At 34.7% G+C, this 23,035-nt stretch overlaps 1 protein-coding gene across 1 annotated transcript in view; it reads right to left on the bottom strand.

The window, feature by feature from the left end:
* Window positions 1-23,035, bottom strand: part of NEGR1 (neuronal growth regulator 1) — an 873,593-nt gene that overhangs the window by 288,432 nt on the left and 562,126 nt on the right. The window contains exon 4 of the mRNA XM_047788645.1: window positions 18,693-18,824. Coding sequence (XP_047644601.1) covers window positions 18,693-18,824 — 132 coding nt within the window. The remainder of the gene's footprint in view (window positions 1-18,692; window positions 18,825-23,035) is intronic.

Raw genomic sequence — 23,035 nt, 5'->3', positions numbered from 1 at the left:
AATATGTCATTTTTAAATTATCATACAGTTATAATCCATTTTGACATCTGCTAGAGTATACTGCCCACCTGATTTTTTAATCTTTAGATGTTTCTTACATTATCAATACAAATTTTAGGAATAACTTGTTAAATTTCATGACCAAACAGGTTTAATTCTTTATTTGAATTATAATGAATCTGTATTTTGTTTTGAGGTCAACAACAGCTCTAAATATCCCTGGGTATGCTATAGTTCTTAATTTAATTAGTTCTTCTTTAATCTAAATAGTACATTACATATTTCTGTGTATATACACATATATGTGTAGATGTGTGTGTGTGTTTGTGTATATCCTCAATATGCTTATATTTTACCAAAATATAGAGATTGAATTTAATTTGTACCTTGCCTTGAGTAGTATAGTCATTCTGACAATATTGATTCTTCCAATCTAAGAACATGGTATATCTTTCCACGTGTTTGTGTCAACTTTGGTTTCTTTGAAGTGTCATAGTTTTCAGAGCACAGGTCTTTTGCCTCCTTAGGTAGGTTTATTCCTAGGTTTGTTTTTTGTTTTTTTTTTTTTTTTGATGTGACATAATGGTAATTAAAATTGTTTCCTTACTTTACCTTTCTGATTTTTTGTTGTTAGTGTATAGAAATGCAAGATTTCTGTGTATTAATTTTGTATCCTGCAACTTTACTGAATTTATTGATGAGCTCTAGAAGTTTTCTGATAGCAACTTTAGGATTTTCTATGTATAGTATCATCATCTGCAAACAGCGACAGTTTCATTCCTTATCTGATTTGGATTCATTTCTTTTTTTTTTTCTTTGATTGCTATTGCAAGGGCTGCCAAAACCATGAGCAAAAGTGGTAGTGGACATCCTTGTCTTGTTCCCTGACCTAGCAGAAATTCCTTCAGCTTTTCACCATTGAAAATGATGTTAGCTGTGGGTTTGTCATATATGCACTTTATTATGTTAAGGTAGGTTCACTCTCTGCCCACTTCCTAGAGAGTTTTTCATAAGTGGGTGTTGAATTTTGTCAAAAGGTTTTTCTGTATCTATTGAGATGATCATATGGTTATATCCTTCAATTTGATACTGTGGTGTATCACACTGATTTGCAGATACTGAAAAATCCTTGAATCCCAGGGATAAATACTACTTGATTGTAGTATATGATCCTTTTAATGTAGGTCTGGATTTGGTTTGCTAGTGTTTTGTTGAGTGTTTTTTCATCTATATTCATCAGTGATATTGGTCTATAATTTCCTTTTTTTATGGTATCTTTGTCTGGTCTTGGTGTCAGGGTAATAATGGCCTCAAAGAGTAAGTTTGGGTTTGTTCCTTCCTCTGCAATTTTTTGGAATAGTTTCAGAAGGGTAGGAGTTAACTCTTCTCTAAATGTTTCATAGAATTTTGCCTGTGAAGCCTTCTGGTCCTGGATATTTGTTGGAAGTTTCTTAATCACAGTTTCAATTTCATTACTTGTGCTTGGTCCATTCCTATATTCTATTTCTTCCTTGTTCGGTCTTGGGAGATTGAACCTTTCTAAGAATTTTTCCATTTCTTATAGGTTGTTCATTTTATTGGCATTTATTGCTTGTAGTTGTCTCTTATGATTCTTGTATTTCTGTGGTGTCCACTGTAACTTCACCTTTTTCATTTCTAATTTTATTGATTTGAGCCCTCTTCTTTTTTTTCATGATGAGTTCTGGCTAAGGATTTATCAATTTTGTTGATCTTTTAAATTATTTGGAAACACAAAAGACCCTGAATAGACAAAATAATCCTGAGAAAGAAAAACAGAACTGGAGTAGTCAGTCTCCCTGAATTCAGACTATATTACAAAGCTACAGTCATTAACAGAGTATTGTATGGGCATAAAGACAGAAATATAGATCAGTAGAACAGTATAGAAAACCCAAATATAAACCCACACATCCATGGTCAATTAATCTATAAGGAAAGAATATACAGTGGAGAAAAGACAGTCCCTTCAAAAAGTGGTGCTGGAAAAACAGGATGGCTGCACATAAAAGAATGAAATTAGAACACTCTCTAACATCATACACAAAAATAAACTCAAAATGGATTAAAGACATAAATATAAAAACCAGATACTATAAAACTCTTAGAGGAAATCATACACAGAACACTCTTCAACAGAAATCACAGAAATATCTTTTTGGATCCACCTCCTAGAAAATAAAATAAAAATAAACAAATCACACCTAATTAAACTTAGGGGCTTTTATACAGTAAAGGAAACCACAGACAAAATGAAAATACAACCCACAGAATGGAAGAAAATATTTGCAAACAAGGCAACAGACAAGGGATTAATCTCCAGAATACACAAACAAGTCATGCAGTTACATATCAAAAACAAACAAAAAAATCCCCCACAAAAACAAAACCCAATCAAAAAATGGACAGAATATCTAAATAGACATTTCTCAAAAGAAGACAGACAGGTGGCCCAAAACTACATGAAAAGATGTTTGATATCAGTAATTATTAGAGAAATGCAAATCAAAACTACTATGAGTAGTTTACACCAGTCTGAATGGCCATCATCAAAAAGTCTGCAAACAGTAAATGCTGGAGAGGATGTGGATAAAAAGGGAACCCTCCTGCACTGTTGGTGGGTATATAAATTGGTACAACCACTATGGAAAACAGTATGGAAGTTCTTCAAAAAACTAAACAGAGAATTACCATATGATCTAGCAGCCCCACTCCTGGGCATTGATCTAGAAAAAAACATAATTTAAAAAGATACATGGACCCCAATGTTCATTGCAGCAGTATTTACAATAGCCAAGACATGGAAGCAACCTAAATATCCATTGACAGAGGAATGGACAAAGAAGATGGAATGGAGTAATATTCCAACAATGGAATATTACTCAGCCATTAAAAAAAATGAAATAATGCCATCTGCAGAAACATGAATGACCTATTATTATACTAAGTGAAGTTTAGATGGTGTAAGATAAACATCATATAACATCACTTATATGTGGAATCTCAAAAATGAATGCTAATGAACTTATTTTTAGAACAGAAATGGATTTATAGACTCTGAAAACAAATTTATGGTTACCAAAGGGGACAGGTGGGGGGAGCAATGGATTGGGGGTTTGGGATTGGCATGTGCACACTGTGGTGCATGGAATGATTGGCCAATAGGGACCTGCTGCATAGCACAGAGAACTCTACTCAATATTCTGTAATAATCTATATGGGAAAAGAATCTGAAAAAGGATGAATGTGTGTATGCGTATAACTGAATCACTATTTTATAGCAGAAATCATCACAATATTGTAACTCAACTATACTTCAATAAAACTTTAAACAAATGAAAAAAGAGACATTCTTATGATATTCTAATTATTATTATTTTTATCAATTGTACTTGTTTTTTGCTGATTTATAGCAATACAATTTATCTTGGCATATTGATTTTATACCATGACAAACGGATTTAATCTATTAATTTATAAATCCTTCTGGTTATTTTACATGTATGGTGATTTTTTTTTTTTCAAATAATTTCACCTCTCATTTTTTCTTATTGTGTTGGTTGGCTAGGAAAAGTAATGAAAGGAGTCATCCTTGTGTCTTAGCTGATTTTAAAAGGAATTTACATTTTATCTAGGTGTGTGATATTTGCTTTAGCTTTTTTATTGATACCTTTTGTTAGCTAAATATATTTCTAGTTTGCTGAGAGATTATTTTTGAAAATCTTTGATCAATTTGAATAGTGTCATATTCTTTCTTCATGTTTTAATTCTCTTTTGGTTTCTTTAAGGATATTAATATCTTATTCACATTCTATTTGGGATATTTCTAATATTTGTATTATTTATAGTTGATTTTTCAGTTTGTTTTCCTGCTGGAGGCTTGCTTTCACTTGTATATTGGATTTTTTATTGAGAACTCATACTACTTAAGCACTATTTATGGAAAATTTTTGAGGTCTGTGTTTAAAATGTATTCTACAGAGCACATTAGTTTCTCTCCTGTCAGATACCCTAGAATCACTTTAAACTAAATTTTTTACTTGGCGTGTCTTAGACTTTACAGGGAGTGTGAATCCAGTCCCAAATCTTTACGAGTGAACCTTGTGATTGGGAATTCTTGGGAAAATAATTTTCTTTCCTATAACTCTCATCCCTTGTCCCATCACCCTGCATCAAAATGGGGTTGGGCATAGCAGTGTGAACTTTTTGTTTGTTTTCTGTTTCACCCCTGAGTATGTTATCTTTCCTTGCCCCACATTTATGAAAAGGGGGAGTATCATTAATGTGAGTTCTTATGCCCCCAAAGACCCAGTTGTTGTATTAAATCTCATAAGACTGGCAAGTTAAAACCAGATCCCACACTTCTAGGAAGCAGCTGGTCAGGGCTCCTTGCCCGATGCAACAGCATTTTGTGGTACTTTGCAGTTCCCAATTTGTGTTTCTTATATTGCCATAAGCTTAGCCGTGCTAAAAAAGACATGTTTTCATGTTCTATCCAGTTTCTAGCAATTTCAGATGTTCAATGCTGGGAGGAGTTTTTCTCTACAACTACTATGGTTGACGTTAGGAAATAATAAGTCAACAGCTTTCTCTGCATCACAATTGGTCATCTTTATAATGCACCTTACTGGATTTTCTCTTGTCCTTTCATCTCAGCCTATTTTCTATGATTTGTGATACCATTTTTGTGTGTGTGTGTGGAGGAAATGCCTCTTGTTTCATATGAAATATGTTTAATAAGTTTTTTTTTTCTTTTCTTTTTAGGGCCTCAACTGCGCTTATGGAAATTCCCAAGCTAGGGCTTGAATTGGAGCTGCAGCTGCTGGCCTGTGCCATGGCCACAGCAACGCCAGATCCGAGCCGTAACTGTGACCTACACCGCAGCTCATGGCAATGCCAGATCCTTAACACACTGAGTGAGGCCAGGAGTTGAACCTGCATCCTCATGGATACTATTCCAGTTTGTAACCCACTGAGCCACAATGGGAACTCCCTGTTAAAAAAGTTGTCTAACATTTTCTTCCTTTTGCTATAGTCCATCATTTAAATAAGATATTCATCTTCAAAGGTTTTTTTTAAAATGTGTTTTCTTATTCTAGTGCATACTTGCATATTTCCTAAGATTCTTCCCTGTCACCCCATCTCTTACCCTGTGGAATTCTGATTTGAACTGAGGCTTCCCAGAACACAGGTAGGTAGTTTGTAAGTATCCTACTCACTGTCTCCCTAATTGCTAAATTCGATGTATTTCCCAAGCCAAAGTGTAGAACATGTCCATAGTCATGACTATCTTCCCTTTTCCTGTGTCTAACAGGATGAATCAAACACAATTTACAAGATCAACTTGAGGTCCTCTCCTACCTCTAGTCCCTGACGCTGTAATACTTGGAACCAATGGAAAGCTACAATCTCCAACATGCATTCATTTTAGTACGCTTCTCATCTTTTTCTCCCTACATACATTTTAAATTCTGAAAACATACCCCATACAATGCAGTAGATCAGCAGAAAAAGGAAGGTAGGGTGAAAATAAAAGAATAATATTCTGCCTTCAAAACTGTAGCCATATACAAAGGGGAGACTTCAGTTTTGTCCTTGGTACAAATCTATACGTTTCTGAGCCAGGAAGCAGAAGCTCAGGGAGAAAAATGAAGTTCTCTGTTTCTTTCAGGAAGGCAGGGCTGTTTCTTCTGAGAGGCTAAGCTAGATATAACATTTTGTTTGTTTGTTTTTGTGTATATGTTCTAACTCCCTAAGCTTTTCATTTTGATAAAATGCCTTCTGCATACTGGCTTTGGGTCAGTATTAGGTTTTGAAGGTTTTGCAACTGTTGTTCCATTTTCTATGTCTCCAAGCTACATTTTGTCAGGCAAGTTCACATCAACGGTTGATGGCCAGATGCTCTTTTGAATCCAGTTGTATTTTTTGAGCAAAGTCACATGAAACTTCAAATGCATGATATTCATAGATTTTTTTTTCACCATGACTGACAAAATTTGAAAATAAAAATTCTTACATGACATCCTGTCATGTAAGTATACACTAGCTGGGTATACACTAGCTATGTATCGCCTTGGAGGAAAGAAAGATCCATTATCTTCTTACTCTTTCTAGGAGGATTTTAATCATTGCTCTGGCTAAATTTTTTAAGATATAAAATAAAATTATTTAATTTATACAAAAGATTTGAGTCTACAGCTTTGATTGTATTAAATAGAAGAGGCTAAGCTATGGTAACAAATAGACTCAAATATGTAATGAGTCAGTGAAAAGGAAGCCATAGTTACAAATAGACTCAAACATGCAATGAGTCTCTTTCACTGAATAGTCATAATGGTTCAGATCAGGAAAAAGTTAGGAGTGAGATGAAGTAATGTGGTAGGGGTATCATCCGGCATAAAATTACTCAGGAGCTCAAGATAATGGTGACCTATAGGCTACTATTTGAACTTTCCAGAAAGGGAAGAGAAACAAGCATGGAAATGTGCATCAGACATTTTATTGGCCAAGGCTGGGAGTGGTCTGTATCATTTCTGCCCATATTTCATTTACTAGAACCCAGTAATAGGGCCAAAATTAAATCCTTAAACAGGTTACACACTACAGTCCAAGCTGGTGCACGGAAGTGGGAGGGTGGGGTGGTAATGCAGGAAGAAGACAAAAATAGGTTTTGAAAAAGAGATTACAGTTTCTTCTATATTGGATTATCTAGAAAATTCTACCTGAACACTGATTCTTGGTCAGAGTTATGCAACTTGACTCCTAAAACTCCACAGATTATCAGATTCATCTCTATCCTGTTGGGCTGTGCAGAACAGCTCCTGAGAGGCTTTAGCAAAGGCTGCATCTGCATGTGAACTGCAGAGTATCAAAGTCCTTTGGGCATCCACAGAAAAAAATAGAATGGTTGCAAAACCAATATGCTTACAAGGGTGAAACAGCATTAACAAATGTAGCATTTGTGAACTTCAGCTAATTGCTGATACATCTCCTCCATCCTGTCATGTAAGTATACACTAGCTGGGTGTAGTAAACGCAGAAGGACTCTCATCATCGGCTCTAGGCTACAGAAGGCTGATTTGTTTAGACTAGGCCAAAGTATGATTTATTATAGGAAAAAAATAGTGTATATTAAGCTAATATGTCCTGTTACATTATTTAAAAACTTAGAAATTTTACCCAAATCCCTAACTCTAACTCTGAAACAACTGAATGAAATATGACTTCATGGTAATAAGAGCAGGGTAGTGAATCTTAAACCTGAAGCATACACAGTGTTCTAAATAGAACTTTATCATCTTTCATTTTACCTATGAAAACCATACTGTTTAATGCCCCCAGCACAGTGGGCATTGTTTTGAGGCAGGAGCTGTTCTTGCGGGGGATGGGGTGGTTTGTGTTGCTGTTAACTTTACTGTGTAGAGCAAGTAGCAAGCAGGCAGTTTCCCAGACTTCATTATGTTCACTATTAAACAAAATCTATTTCAGACAACATGTCAACAAACCTATTTTGCGTGCATGCAGAATCATTCCCAAGGATTATTTATTGTGATTTTTTTATCTATTCACTGAGAACCTTAATTTTCTTGGTTCTTCACTTTATTTCAGTGACAGCCATTCTGACAGGTAGCACCTGTGCATATTCTAGTTATGCAAACCTTTTCCTCATTACACCCAGTCATCCTGTCTCCTTATCCTTCAGACTAGACTATCTTTCTCAAAGTCTCTGGAGTTTACACAGTTTACTGAAAGTAATTAAATTTTATTTTTGATTTACATGGAGGCAGGCTGTTATAATGAAATAGTCTCAGGCCTAAAATCAAGATTACAGGATTCCATTTTAAGTGTTTCTGTGAACTCCATGATCTAATTTCAAAAGCTATCTAAGCCCATGTCCATAAGATGAAGGAATGTGGGTGATTTTACAATTATTATCAGCTTTTGAATTCTGTGTGTGCTTATTTCCTATTTATGTATTCAACCTACAGATATATATTATCAGACAATGTGTCAGGTATTGGGATTAATAATAATACACACTGAACCTTTTTATGCCTAAACTTAGTTAATGTTCATACTCCCCACTTAATAGTTGAAGAAACTGATACACACAAAGCTTAATAATTTGACCAAGCTTAAGCTTGCATAGGTAGTAAGTGGCAGAACTAGAGTGGGTGACCAGATGCAGAGCCTATCCTCATAACCGTAAATTGTGTTTACTGCCTCAAGCACAAAAGTGAGTAAGAGGAGTCTTCTTCAAAAATCTCACAGCCACAGAGGAAGGCTGACATGTAAACAAACAGGGCAGTGTGATAAGTGCTATAGACTAATACATACAATGTAGAAGAATGTTTGCCTTGTGCTAATAATTCTATTGCTTTACATATATTATGACACAATTATCAGAACACATCTTCAAGGTGGGTATAATTTTTTCTTCCTTCCTTCCTATAAGAAAACTAAGCCCCTGATAGATTGATGAGTTTCCCCAGCTCTCCATGGTTAATAAGTGACTGAGCATGTTTGTTTGACGTCAAATCCTATTTTTGTTGCCCTCTGTTATGCTCCACTGCATACAGAGAAAACCCTACTTTGAAATGCTCTGAAATTAATTTCTCCATTTTTCTGATTATTTCCATGATATTATAACTTTCAGGTAAAAAAAATTTTCCCAAATTTGCCACCAATACATGAGAGAGCAAAATTATCATCCTTAATAACTCCTCAAAGAATTCACAAATCAAAAGGATAAGATTATTTAGAATCATTTGACACTAAAGCTAAGCAGTTGCTTGAAACCTTTGCTTCCTATCTGCTGGGAATTGAATCCAAGTTGTTTCTAAAAACTCATATACCTGAACAGAGAAACTCATCAGAATCTCAGAATGAGGGCATATCATAGACGCGGTTACCTTCTTTTAAAAATGAGGCAGTTAACACCAAGATGTTTAATTTCTTTGTCCAATGTTGTATAATAGGTTAAGTAATTAAATTAAAAATAGAATTCTAGAATCCAGAACTTCTGCTTTTCTGTCTTATACTCGTTACACTTTAATCTCCAAATATACATGTTTATTATAACCACCTAGTAAATTTTCAAATATTTACCAATTTATTTATAAGTAACTATAATACAGACTCTATAATTCAGTATATTTGGGGATTATTTATTCAGGAATCTATATATTTTAAATATTTCCCAGAGGGTAATAAAATTCATTACCAATTCCCATTATATAAATTTTTTCTAAATTTATTTTAGTATTTTTATATATGTGGGTAGAAATAAGAGGAAAGGGAAGGGAGGAAACAAAGAAAAAGATAATGGGAAAAAAGTAGCAATTGGCTAATAATGACGAGAAAGAGAATATGAAACATAAATGAAGGAATGGGTGGGGGTAGGGGAGGGAAGCTAAAATGTACAAAGGAAGTGTCTCAAAAGTTCGGCCCTTTTGTTCCAAATTTATCAACCCTATCTCTTTTGCATACGGCCTTTACTTATACTATTTCTACCTACTTTCCCTAATCACTCTACTCTCACTCCCTTCAAACACATGCATGCACCTACACAAGACACAGATGCATGCAATAGGAGACACAGGTATATTTGACAATTCTGGGTGAAGTTCAATGATGATAATATAGAAAAGACCCAAGAAGATGAATTATGTGCTGCTCTCAAGTGTTTGGTTAAAAAAGAACTCAGTTCCATAAAGTATCTTGCTTGAAATGCATGCTCATGAGGAAATTTGCTAATAAAGTTGGACTTAAATAAGTGTCGGTTGATAAACTGTGTGCTTGTGCAAAGAATCAACTTCCAAGATCAGTTTGAATAACGTATACAATATGATTTAGCAGTCCCACTGCTGGGTATCTATCTGGAGAAAACCATAATTCAAAAAGATACATGCTCCTTAATGTTCATCGTGGCACTATTTATAATAGCCAAGACATGGAAGCAACCTAAATGTCCATTGACAGAAGTTTGGATGAAGAAGATGTGGTACATATATACAATGTATTATATATATCAGATATTAAAAAGAATGCCATTTGCAGCAACATGGATGGACATAGAGATTATTATAGTAAGTGAAGCTGACCAGCCAGTGAAAGACAAACATCATATGACATCACTTATATGTGGAATCTTAAAAAAAAAAAAAAGAAGATACAAATGAACTTGTTTTCAGAACATAAACAGGCTCAGACTTTTGAAACATATGGTTGCCAAAGGGGATAGGTGGGCAGATTGATGTTCTGGGAGTTTTGGATTGATGTGTGCACACTGTGGTATATGGAATGATTGGCCAGTGGGGACCAGCTGCATAGCACAGGGAACTCTACCCAATATTCTGTGATAATCTATATGGGAAAAGAATCTTAAATAGAATGAATGTGTGAATATGTATAATTGAATCACTTTGTTGTTCAGCAGAAATTATCACAACATTGTAAATCAACTATACAAAAAAAAAAAAAAGAATGTATTTAGAAGGAGCCACCCTGCAATTTTCATAGTTTACCCTTGGGCAGCTTACTAGAGCACAAATCTAGATGAGGACAACATCACAGAAGCAGAAGCAGACACAGAAGTGGGTGATACATATATATTTGTTTTTTCTTTCTTGACCTGACCACTTTTCTTCAGTTTGGCATGGAATCATTTTCAACCTAAAGCATTTTCACTCTGTTAGAAATTGCTTTCTTACTGCTACTTGATGGCCAATCTCTATTATACCTATTTCTTGATATTTTTTTTTTTCCTGAAGTGATAAACGCCAACCTAGGAAAAGCCTCAAACAAACAAAATAAACACAGACTCTGATCTAGAAAAAAACGAGAACTATTTCACATTTCATTTTTAGAAAAAAAGGGAAATAATAAAAATGCACATACTTGGTTACTGCAGATGCATTTTGATTTTCTATGAACAAAAGGGTAAAAGATCAGTCACAGACCCTTAACACTAAAACTCCTCTCAAAACCTCCATAAAAGCATGGAAGAATACATTTAAGTTAAATCGGGTAACGAACTCATTAAGTAAAAATAGCCTTGGCAAACTAGTCATTAATTGAAGTGTAAGTCTTAGATTTAAAACAAAGGACCAATTATGTTTCCCTCAATAGAAGAAATCATGTATTCCTTAACTGCATGTTTAATAACACAGTTTTGCTTCAACTGAGGGATTATATAAACCGTAGAATTAAATCTGAACTTTTTATACCATGAAAGTCCCCAAGTGAAAAGGAAAGGTTTAAATCAGAGCTACTTATGTTGTTCTATTGTGGAGAAATGTTTTATTTAAAAATGTTTTCTGGGTTATTATCCTTATGTTTCTAATATCCAATGTCCAATACCTACAGGGATTTTTCTTCGAATTTCTTAGCTCCTCATATGTCTTTTTGCTGCAGTTATTGTTCTCAATATTGTCATTTTAATTCTTCCCTTTGCCCTTGCCATGACAAAACAGAAATCTTCCAAATACAATCCATGGATGTAGGAAATAAAAATATTTAAATATAGTCCTTTAATATTCAGAGGTATCTCTGAACAGTTTTATCATCTTAAAGTTATTCTTCTTTGATTGTGAAGCAGGGGATCTATGCCTGACTATGAAAATTCATGAACTCCCATTGAATCTTGCCCCGCCTTCCTCTTCCCACCCTCCTTTCTGTTTCCCTTTTTAGTCTCTGCCAGCTCAGGCAGCCTTTCAATCAGGCAGTGCCTTATCCCCTAACTTGTATGGGGTTAAGCAAATGATGCTGCTTCTGTCATGGAGACCTAGCTTGCTTTCCTTCCTTCCTTCCTCTCTTTTCTTTTTTGTTTTTGTCTTTTTGTCTCTTTCTAGGGCCGAACCCATGGCATATGGAGGTTCCCAGGCTAGGGGTCTAATCCGAGCTGTAGCCACTGGCCTCTGCCACAGCCACAGCAACACTGGATCCTTAATCCACTGAGCAAGGCCAGGGATCAAACCCGTGACCTCCTGGTTCCTAGTCAGATTTGTTTCCGCTGCACCACGACAAGAACTCCTTTTTTCTTTTCTTCTTTATTTATTTTATTTTATTTTATTTTATTTTATTTTATTTTATTTTATTTTATTTTATTTTATTTTATTTTATTTTATTTGTCTTTTTAGGGCCACACTCATGGCATATGGAGATTCCCAGGCTCAGGTCAAATTGGAGCTACAGCTGCTGGCCTACACACAGCCACAGCAACGTGGGATTGGATTTTTTTTTTTTAATAGTATCTGTCAAATGCAGTATTATCCTTCAGATACCACCAGGGCCAAGGGCTCTTGGAAGCTTTCATTGATATCCCAAGGCTGTGTTTGGTATCTTTCTGATAGCCTAGCACAGCAAGTTATGACTGGTTTATCAAAGCACTTGCCACACTATAACTTCCTGTTTCTTTTGTCTTTTCCCTCTCCTGGTTTTGGTGAACTGCCTGAAGACTGCTATCCCTGGGCCCTAAGACCTTTATAGTATCATGGTAAGCAGTAAGTAAATAGGTAAATAAATATATAGATAAACATAGATTTAATGAAGTGCTTCACTGTTACTCTAGAAATGGCAGTACTTTAATTAGAAGAAAAACAATATGTGTTTTTTATGTCCTGAGTTTTTGCAGATGTGTTAATTAGCTATCAAGAAATATATATTAAAAAAAACAGGAGAGTAGCATAAATTATAAGCAGATGTAAAAGATGGAAAGTAAAGGTATAGGCACAAAATGGAACCAGAAATAAAAGCTAAGGTGATAATTGTGAATTTGAATAATACTCAGTTTTTCTTCCAGTCCCAGGGTACAATCTCTGCCCCATTGCAGCTCTGAATGCTGGGTTTTTCTCATTATTTAAGGTGATATCTACTTGCCACCTGCAATTTCTTCTAGTCTCAAGTCTGACATGTCTGCCTAACTTGCCCAAGGTTTTAGAGAAGGCTTTATGCCTAGCCTAAGAAAACTGGTTATTTCTCTAGAAACCTCCTCCTCCTTCTACCTCTTCCTGGTGTCCCCTCATTTCAGGCTTTGATACAATTCTACTAAGTTATACTAATTGGTACATTCAATTCCACATGTTTGGAGCTAGTTATATTGGAAGATAAAGTGCATATTTGCATAAATGAATATGTATAAGATGCAAAATAATGCATAAATATGTGCTTGTGATTTATTGGATAAAAACTTAGTTCACAGTGCACCCAAAAATATCTTTACTGTTTGACCATAGGAAGAATTATTCAATTTTATTTTATTGAAAATTGTGTGTGCAAAATAATTTCTGATACCAAATACAGTGATGAATGCCATAAGTGAAAAGTGAAATAAGTCTAGTTGACTTTATATTTTTTTACCTTAATCTGGTTGACTCTATATTTTTTCTGGTTAATTGATACTTTCCTTTATTCATGTCTTTTTGTTCTTGAAAATTAAAAATTTTAATCTCATCAAACTTCAATTTTTGTGTCTGTAAAAAAAATGGAGTTAATGCTTCCTCTTTCTGGGTGGAAGCACGATATAAATGGCAGGTTATCTTTGATGAATCCATCTGAAAAATTTGGTTAAAATAACGGTATCGGAAATAAGTCAGTCAACATATCATTTACTTACTGTCTTAGTACCAAAAAAAAAAATAATTTTGTAGTAAACCTAACATCTCTTCCTTGTTTTGCCTAGTGGAATAATTCACTTGGAGAATACTAATCTTAAATAATTCATTCATTCAACAAATATTTTGGGGATGCCTCCTATGAACCAGGTGCTGCTCCATGTGACAGGAACATATCTTTGTACAAAGGAAAGGAAGATCCCTTATGAGATACAGCTTACATTCTATAGTAAATATGTACAGAGAGAAAGATTTTTTTTTTTAGTTGCCTATGGTGGGCCAGCCACTGTGATAGGTGTTGTATGTATACTGTCTCATTGAATCCTTACCCAGACCCTGAAGATTACCTATTAGTGTCCCAAATTTACAGAATTAGAAATTGAGACCTAGGTAAAATGTTTTCCCAAAGTCTCAAAGCCCTGCAGATCACAGAACAAGGATTCAAATAAGTTATATTGGAACACAAGGCCCACATTTCTAAAACACTTCTCTTAAGTGGAAAAATACGTATAAATAGGGTGGAGAACAAACAGCCTATCATAAGATCAGAGAGCTTTGCCCGCAGCTGTATTCATTTTGAAGGGCTAGGTCTTAATAGGCTTTCCTGATGTCTAGTATCTGGGATTCTGCTTCCCTATAGAGATCTTTGTTACCTGATTAGTCAGTGATTCCATCTACATTTTCTAGATTCTAGCTTTGACTTTCATGAATCAAATTTTCTGATTTCCTTGACTCTGGTCTTTCTTTTCCTGTTCTTCCCAATTTAATTGAACCCATGGTCTTTCTGGACATTTATTTTTCCACTCTTTAATTAACAATACAAATTATGAGACCAGCATCCATAGATGGAACACAAATGCATATAAACTCTAATCTACTAGCTCCCTCTGGCTTAGATCATCAACTGGTTCAATTTTTTTCTCTCTTTTTATGTGTATATATGTGTATATCTGTCCAACTCTAATCTACTAGCTCCCTCTGGCTTAGATCATCAACTGGTTCAATTTTTTTCTCTCTTTTTATGTGTATATATGTACATTAATCTCTCAAGTTCTGCTTATGATAACTGTCATGATTCATTTTTATTTTTAGGTTCTTTTTCAATTTGAAAAGAAATATACTGGCCTGGGAACTCCCATATGTCATGGGTGCTACCCTAAAAAGACAAAAAAAAGGGAAAGAAAGAAAGATGAAATAAATATGTAATATGTATATTTATTTCTTTTCAAATTGTATGTAGGTGTGTATATATACATATATACTAATATATATATAAAGAAATATATATTCAGGTAGCTACTATCACTGTATAATATGAAATATTCATGAATCTATTATAACATATTTATATATATATATATATATGAATAAAAGAAAATACAGATAAAGACAAGGAGAATAATCACCTACAAAACCTCCTTACCCAAAAACAAGCTTTTGCATAAAATCTTACTAGTCCACAAATGTCTTCCTATCTATAGTAAGGCTTCCTATAAATAACTCAAAATGAACTTATTTATTCAATCAAGAAACCAGCTCAATCTATACAAAAATAAGTCAAATATACCAATAATTTCACTAAACTTACATTCAATTAAAATGAATATATATATATATATATATATATATGGAAGATGTATTAGATAAATAGTGTGAATAGTGAAACATTAAACATTTCTAACTTGTAGGAAACCTGAATCTCTTTCTCAAAATGACTCTCTGCATAACTGAATTTACCAGAGCTTATGAAAATTTATCACATTTCATCTTGAACCCCATTTGGGAACAGGGACAAAGTTTCTCTTCCAATTATAACTCACAAAGCTACCAAAATTTTATATGCACAATCAATATTGATTAATAACCATGAAAAGAAGGCTGCCTTGAACCTGGCATAATTCTATCTTCAGGGAATCTTCAGTTATCAGGGGACATGAAGTTCTGTGCTGGTAACTGAGAACTGTGCTCAGTTTGGGGCTTTGACAAACTAAAGTTTGTTCAGCAGGTTTTGGCTAATTTCCTTTGGGAAATCAGCTCAGTAAAATCTACAGATAGAGTTCAATTTTTGACTTCTAGAGGGATAAATTGACAAAATTAACACTTTCCAAATTTCTTCATGACCAGTAACATATACAAATACACCTACACGGCTTAGATGTCATTGGTATATGTGTGATAAAACTATTCCAAACTAAGGGAAAATTTAGGCCTTGACCGGAAATCTGAACAAACATACATGAAATATTGATTGAAGAGATTTAAATTTAATTGCCCAATCATTATTAAATACAAATTCTTCATGGTACATTTAAGAAAATGTGAGATACCAAAGGTATAACTTGCAAAGAAGCAGAAAAAACATTGATTGAAGTTCTTTTCAAAATCCAGTTAAGTCCATTTTCTTAATATTTTTAATATTGCATTGGCACCAATATGTCCACTTAAGACTACTTTATCTAACTCAAATTAATTCTTAAAAAACATAGTCTGGGTTATGATTTAAAAAGCACCTCCTTAACTTTTTTTTTCACTCTCCCCCTTTCCTTCCTGTCTTCCTTCTTAAAGTTAGTTAATAACATCTTTTCTGCTACCTATTTTTAGGTGTCTGCCACCCTACAAAACCAATGAAATACCCTTTTCAGCTGAAAGGATGTCTCTAAGCTCTGCTTCAAACTTTCCTGCTCCCGTTTTGTGTCGGAAGATGATTCTCCACGGGTCTGTGTTTCTGACCATCTTGTGAAGCAGAGACATAGACAGCTTTTGTTCCTGACAATCTTTTCAAGGATGTTTGTATAGAGAACAGTCTTGGAAGACACAAGAAGTAGTTCTTTGCAGCAATGGGCAGGTTTGTTTACAGTCCACTATAACAAAGATAATTTCTCCCTCTATGGCAAAAGGCAGGTTTGCTTGCTGCCATTATAAAAAATACGACTTTCCTAAGCTCAGGGAGCCTCAGCTATGACATAAACCCACTGTATGTCTAGGTGTCATCGAGCCCTCATCATATCACCCTGCAGTAATTGGGGCTTGGGGAACTGATGCAAGAAAATGACAATACTGTGGCTACTGTTATTGCTATGAGTAATAAACTGCCCTTTGTCTCTGTCTTCTGCCAGAGCCCATGAAACTATGGCAGATCCTTCATAGTTCTTGACATCTGTTCTCCAGTTTCTGTCTTTCTGCTTTATCTATGGGTTCTTTCTTCACACAGATCCTTTAGATGGTGTGTCTTTCTTCCAATCCAATTTTTCTCCAAATTTCTGCATCCTAGTAAAGTTGGCCTTTACTAGTCTAAAGTGCCCACTTGTTCATAAAAAAAGAGAATCAGATTAAATTATAAGTGACAAAGAATTAAAGTCAGAGAAATAAAAAGGATAAAAAAGAAAGTGTGAATGCAAAAAAAAAGTGGATTATACATGGAGTATAGACCCATGAAAATCCACACAGCAGATGAATTTTCAATTGTATCCCCACTGGAGACATCATTACAGAATCTATTGGTTCTTGGTGTTTGAGAGTGGGCTGCATTGCCAGGCTGAAGGCCATGCTTATTTTACAGATTGACTCTGCCTTTTCTTAGTGTCTATTGCTAAAAATAGTACTTCCTTATTAGTCCCATTTCTCACCTCCCTTCCTAACCCTCCAACAATAAAATCAGTAGACTCATATTCAGATAAGCATGATTAGTGACAAAATAATCAGGACTTTTTATTTGTTTATTACCTCTTATTTCAGAGCATTCAGAGGGATAAGCAGTAACCCTCTGCAACAGCTGCCCTGAGATTTAAAGGTAATGTATCATAACTGCATATTTCCAGGCCATATGCCCCAAAGATTTTGATTCCATAGGGCTCGTGTGGCACAGAAATATTCCATTAGTAAGTTTTCTTGGATGAACCTACTGAAGTATGTCTCAGAACGTTATATAAGAAACTACTCCAGAAGCTTACGCTCCTTTGTTCAGCCTCAACCCCAAATGTACAGCTTAATCACTGACAAATGTTAGTTGGTAGCAATAATTTGCCCTGGCAGACACTCAACTGCTTAGTGTATTTTGATAGTTATTTTTTGACCCATGAGACTGAAATCTTCATAGTAATATGAAAAAATTGGCTAGTTTGGGGATATTTTTGCAACAGTTTCTTCTGATCTATGGTACAATAATATGTACTCGTTATTAGCAAAGGCCATGTATAGAAAAATGCATAAATGGGAGGAGAAAATTTGGAAGCTGTAGCTTGAAAACACTTTTGGTAAAATACTATTATCCCCAAAGTAGGTAAGTTAAACAATTAAAAGTTTTTGATAGAAAGACTAAGGGAGTATTTTTCAAAAAGTGAAGACTATTGCAGTCATTGCTGTTGATCATAAAATAAGAAATAGGATATTAATTAAAAAAGTCTTTCATCAGTGTTTTGAGATGCATTTAAAGAAAGGGTGTAGCAACGCTGAGTAGTTACGCTGCAAGCCACACAGGAGGTACAAGAAAGGGTGTAACATAATGGTATTGATGGTTTTGCCGGTATCTCTTAATACTTTAATTTCCTAATAATGATTTTCACAGGAAAATGACTTCTTCATTTTCTCAAAACTGTTCAAACTCAATGTAACTGAATACCCAAATAATAAGCGCATCACAGTACAGCTCTTCTCCTTAAGTACAGAATAGCACACTTCATATCCATTGGGTGTATTGGAAGTTCCACATTTTAATTTAGTCAGAATACACTCTAAATGAAACTCATGAAAATGGAGCAAACACCATGAGTCTAAGATGCTGTAGAGATAAGGGCACCACAGTTTAGAATGCCAACAACTAGGATAATATTGGAACCATTGCCATCCACACATTAAACTGAATTATAGTGGAATTACTTGGGGCAATTGATGTTACGTAAAGCAATCTGATCAATTTTCTAACATGTAAACATTTTCACTGTCAATGGGTAGTAATTATCAATAGATCACCTCTTAAAAATAGCAACATACATTCCAGACATTATTTTTCAGGCCTTTTATCTTTTCTTTGAAGTTATATTGGTAAAAGATGATGGGACTTACAGTTTACGACAACTTTCACTTTTTTCACATCTGGGAATGACACATCATTTTCTGCACTGCATTCGTATTCTCCAGCCTGGTCCCTTGTAATTCCATAAATGTCCAAATATTGTCCATTTTCAAATGGTTTTGCTACACGGGGGAAAAAAAAAAGTACAGCATGTTTAATTGTAGCTGCCTGAGGCTTCATTCAAGTAAAACAACAATCTCATGTCTTCATGTTGGATATCGCTGAAAAAACAATTCCAGATGAAACTGGGGAATTATTAAATCTTTTGTTCTCTTATGTTCAGAGGTGAAGTCAGAGAAAAAAGCAGAAACTGAACAAGGGATACTGTAACAACTGTTTCCCCAGAACAGGATATACATGTGTTCTTTTTAATTGATTGTGGTTTCCTAACCTCCTTACACTTCAAATCAAGCTCTGCACATTTCTGTAATTGAGTTCAACAACCTCCTAGCAGTGTAGATGAAATTCACTAATATGACTTGGTACATATTGACTTTTATACAGCGTAAGCTAGCAACTTGACATTTAACCTAACTAAATGTTACTTTTCTTTTGGGGAAATCTCACACACAGTCTCTAGGTTTCAAGCCAGGAGGCTTGATAAGAGTATGGAGGTATATTAAACTGCTGCCATATTTCAGTTTCTGTAATTATTAAGGTTTCTAAAGGTGGTACACTATATATACTACACTATATATACTATAGGTAACCCATCTAATAAGCCTCAGAAAAAACTTCATGATTCTCAAACTAAGATGTAAGTGGTTGTAAAAACAAACTGAATTACTTTTATCTTTTTAATATTCCAGGGAAAACATTCTGTTTGACTAAAAATGACAGATTAAAAATAAACATAACACAGATAAAAGAATATTGTTGAAAAAAAAGACTCCTTTCTAAAATACTGGAATTTTTATTTGAAAGTAAAGTATCTTACGGGAGGAAGGAACCTCATTATTAGAGATTTGGTAGAGAAAAATGTGCCTGTGTGAATTTCGGGGGGACGGACCTTCTCCTTCCCTCACATCAGGGAGTTCCCATTGTGTCTCAGTGGGTTAAGAACATGACACTATCTCTGTGAGGAAGTGGGTTCAATCCCTGGCCTCACTCAAAAGGTTAAAGGATCCGGCATAACTGCAAGCTATGGTGTAGGTCACAGATATGGCTTGGATCCCATGTTGCTGTGACTGTGGTGGGGCCACAGCTGTAGCTCCAATTTGACCCCTGGTCTGAGAACTATTGTACACCGCAGGAGTGGCTGTAAAAAGAGAAAAAAAAATTGCATGTCATTGCATACCAAAGAGAATTGGAAAAAGAAACAATGATTCTGCTAATGGTCTGTTTTCAAAACTCAGCCTTATAGTTTCATCTTACTCTTTGGCTAAAAATTATTGTAATGATGTAGAAATTAGACAACTAGGAAGAAGATTCAATTTTTATGAATAAAACAAAAATGAAGTCTAGTTATGGAGCTTCAAATATAATATTTGGGTCAATTAAAATTTTTTTCCTGTGGGTTCCCTTGTCTGGGTATCTTAATTGCCCTCCAGGTAACTATGACTTTGCTAATTGAAAACTGCAGTGTTTAGAATATATGATTAAATCATTTCTCCAATATCTGGCTGATCACAATTTGTAGATAGAGGAGTTATATTTCTGATGGTTGGCTGATATGCTACTGTCGGTTTATAGAGGTAAGCTTACAAAAGCAAAAGTTGTCTTCAAATTCATATTCTTAAAATCTGATTTATAATCATTTTATTTGTCCCTGGTGCCTTTATCTGACTTCAAGTCACTAATAAAATATTGATTTTCTATTGTTTCCTTATTTTTCTCTTATTTTTCACCATTGCAATGAAGATAATCTAGCTTAAATGTGTCTGTAAAAGCTATAGAAATATAGGGAGGACAAAATCCTTATTCACATCCAAGAATTTAGAAAATACAGCATGAATTATAAAGTAAGGGGGATATTAAATAGAAATTAAAATATGGGGTAAATTGATGTGCCATTTTGGAATTAAATAACTCAGTTGCACAGTACAAAATGAAGCCAATCACAAGTGAAAAGGCAAAATATTGTGAAATTCTGTAAAAACAAAACTTATTTGGGTCTAACTTATTTTCAATATGAAAATATTATATTCTCATTTTTGTATACTGACATAATTTTAAAAAGTAATATCACCCAATATTCATTTTTTTATAACAAGCATATATTATAGCCTATTGGGATGGATAATCTGCTACAAACAACCTCTTAAATAATTAAATATGGTGTGTATGAGTGTATGTTGTTTAAAGAAAAAAAAACATTAGATTTGTATGTCTACTAGAAATCTAAAAGTATAATGAAAAAGAGAAATAATAGGTTTCAGAGATTTAAAAAGAAGCATTTTTTTTCTCCCAAGTGCTGAAGATTGACAGAATCTATAAGAAACTGTATGACAAAATATTACCAATATCAAAACCATTACTTCATTCAACTCCAGAGAATACCACTTAGATCAAGTGAATCTTTGTCCCAGACTTCACTGCATGATCTACGTAACCAAATTTAGGGATCCTCCTCCAACTCCACCAGAGAATGATGTCTTCATTTATATCTACTAGAATTACCAGTAGATGTTTACGCATGCATAAATCAATACCCACAGAGCCAGCGAATGCATGATATCATCAATACTAGCTATTGATAATATGACACATATAAAGACACTTAGAAAAAACAAAGCATAAATGCATGGTCAATATCTTTATTTCCCTCACTGGGTTTCTGATACTTTAAGCCATCCTGTTGAGCCCTCCTGTTACTTTGATTCACCAGGCATTAGCACTTCTCAAAAGTGTGCTCTAAGTAGGTTCTTGTTTTTACACAAATATAGTTCTGTTTCTATCTAAACTCATCTTTCTCTGTTCTCAGCCTAATCTTACCCTAGATGAATTCCAGATTTGAAATTTGGAGTTTCTTTGCCTAGAATTTATGCCCTGGAGTGCACTAGTTATCTATAATTTGAGTAGCTGTCTCTTTGGCTTTTGTTGTCCTCAGTTTTCGTGAGTAGTAATTCTTTACCTAGTTTTAGACCCACAGAAATCAATCCTGTCCTTAGACACTCATTAGGCTCTTCCTCTATTCCCATCACTCCCCTAGCAAGGGGAGAGGATGTGAGTACAGTACATTAAAATGCAAAGAAGACCGCTTCAGTTCATGTAATCTAACTCACCTTACCCCCCAAACGGAGGGAAAAAGCCAAAGTCAAAGGGATAGAGGGAGCTAGCAACTCTGCAACATCACCAATGCCAAGACTTTTTTTTTTTTTTTTTTGGTCTTTTCCAGGGCCACGCCTGCAGCATATGGAGGTTCGCAGGCTAGGAGTCTAATTGGAGCTGTAGCCAGCAGCCTACGCCAGAGCCACAGCAACACAGGATCTTTAACCCACTGAGTGAGGCCAGGGATTGAACCTGCAACTCATGGTTCCTAGTCGGATTCGTTAACCACTGAGCCACGCTGGGAACTCCAAGATTATGATGTTTATGAGAGTTATGTACTACCCCAGGGTACTCCTTATAAATCTAGATGTTATATAAAACATTGTATAATATTTTTATTTCTTTCGGTACCAATTATAGATACTGATTAGACATAAACCATTGTGATTTGGTGGCCTTCTTCTAGTCACAGGTTTAACCTTGCTCCATGAGGGCAGCAACAATTTTTGTTTCGTTTATTTCTGTGTCCCCAGCTCCAGCACAGCACTTGAAACAGTGTATACTTGGAAAGTAATTTTTGAGTAAATAAGTGCATACATTGATAATGAATTAATAAAGTCCTATAATGACACTGCACAAAGAATCTAAACTGAAGTAAATGCTTATATTTGAAGATGTTGCCTCTTCTCTTTCAGAGTCGAAGGGAAGGGAAAGAACTTTAAACAGTTGTCATCCTTGCTGACTTTCTGTAGTGATAGTGATAGCAGTGGTGAGAAAATACTCTACAGTTATCATAGGTCCTTTTTAAGATTATGAAGACTAACAAAAACTTTAAATACAATTTTGAGGGAAAAAGATCAGTACTGCTTGCGATCTAAATAGTAGTTTTCTTTTGTGTTTAGTCTCTTCCAGTCATGGATAGACTTTTCTCGGAAAAATAGAGCACTGAAGAAATTCACAAGCTTTCAATGATGCCACTATTATCATCGTCTTCAAAGAGAAAGTTGAAAAATAGGATGTAGTTATGCTTTATAACATATCTCTCAGATTGATGTCTGATAAGAACCTGGCCAGAAAGAGTTCTACTTTGGCCACTAAATGAGATTTGGCTTTATGGCTTGGT

The sequence above is a fragment of the Phacochoerus africanus genome, chromosome 8, assembly GCF_016906955.1.
Source record: "Phacochoerus africanus isolate WHEZ1 chromosome 8, ROS_Pafr_v1, whole genome shotgun sequence".
Taxonomy (NCBI): domain Eukaryota; kingdom Metazoa; phylum Chordata; class Mammalia; order Artiodactyla; family Suidae; genus Phacochoerus; species Phacochoerus africanus.
Note: the sequence above shows the minus strand (reverse complement) of the source record. Positions and strands in the feature narration are given on the sequence as shown.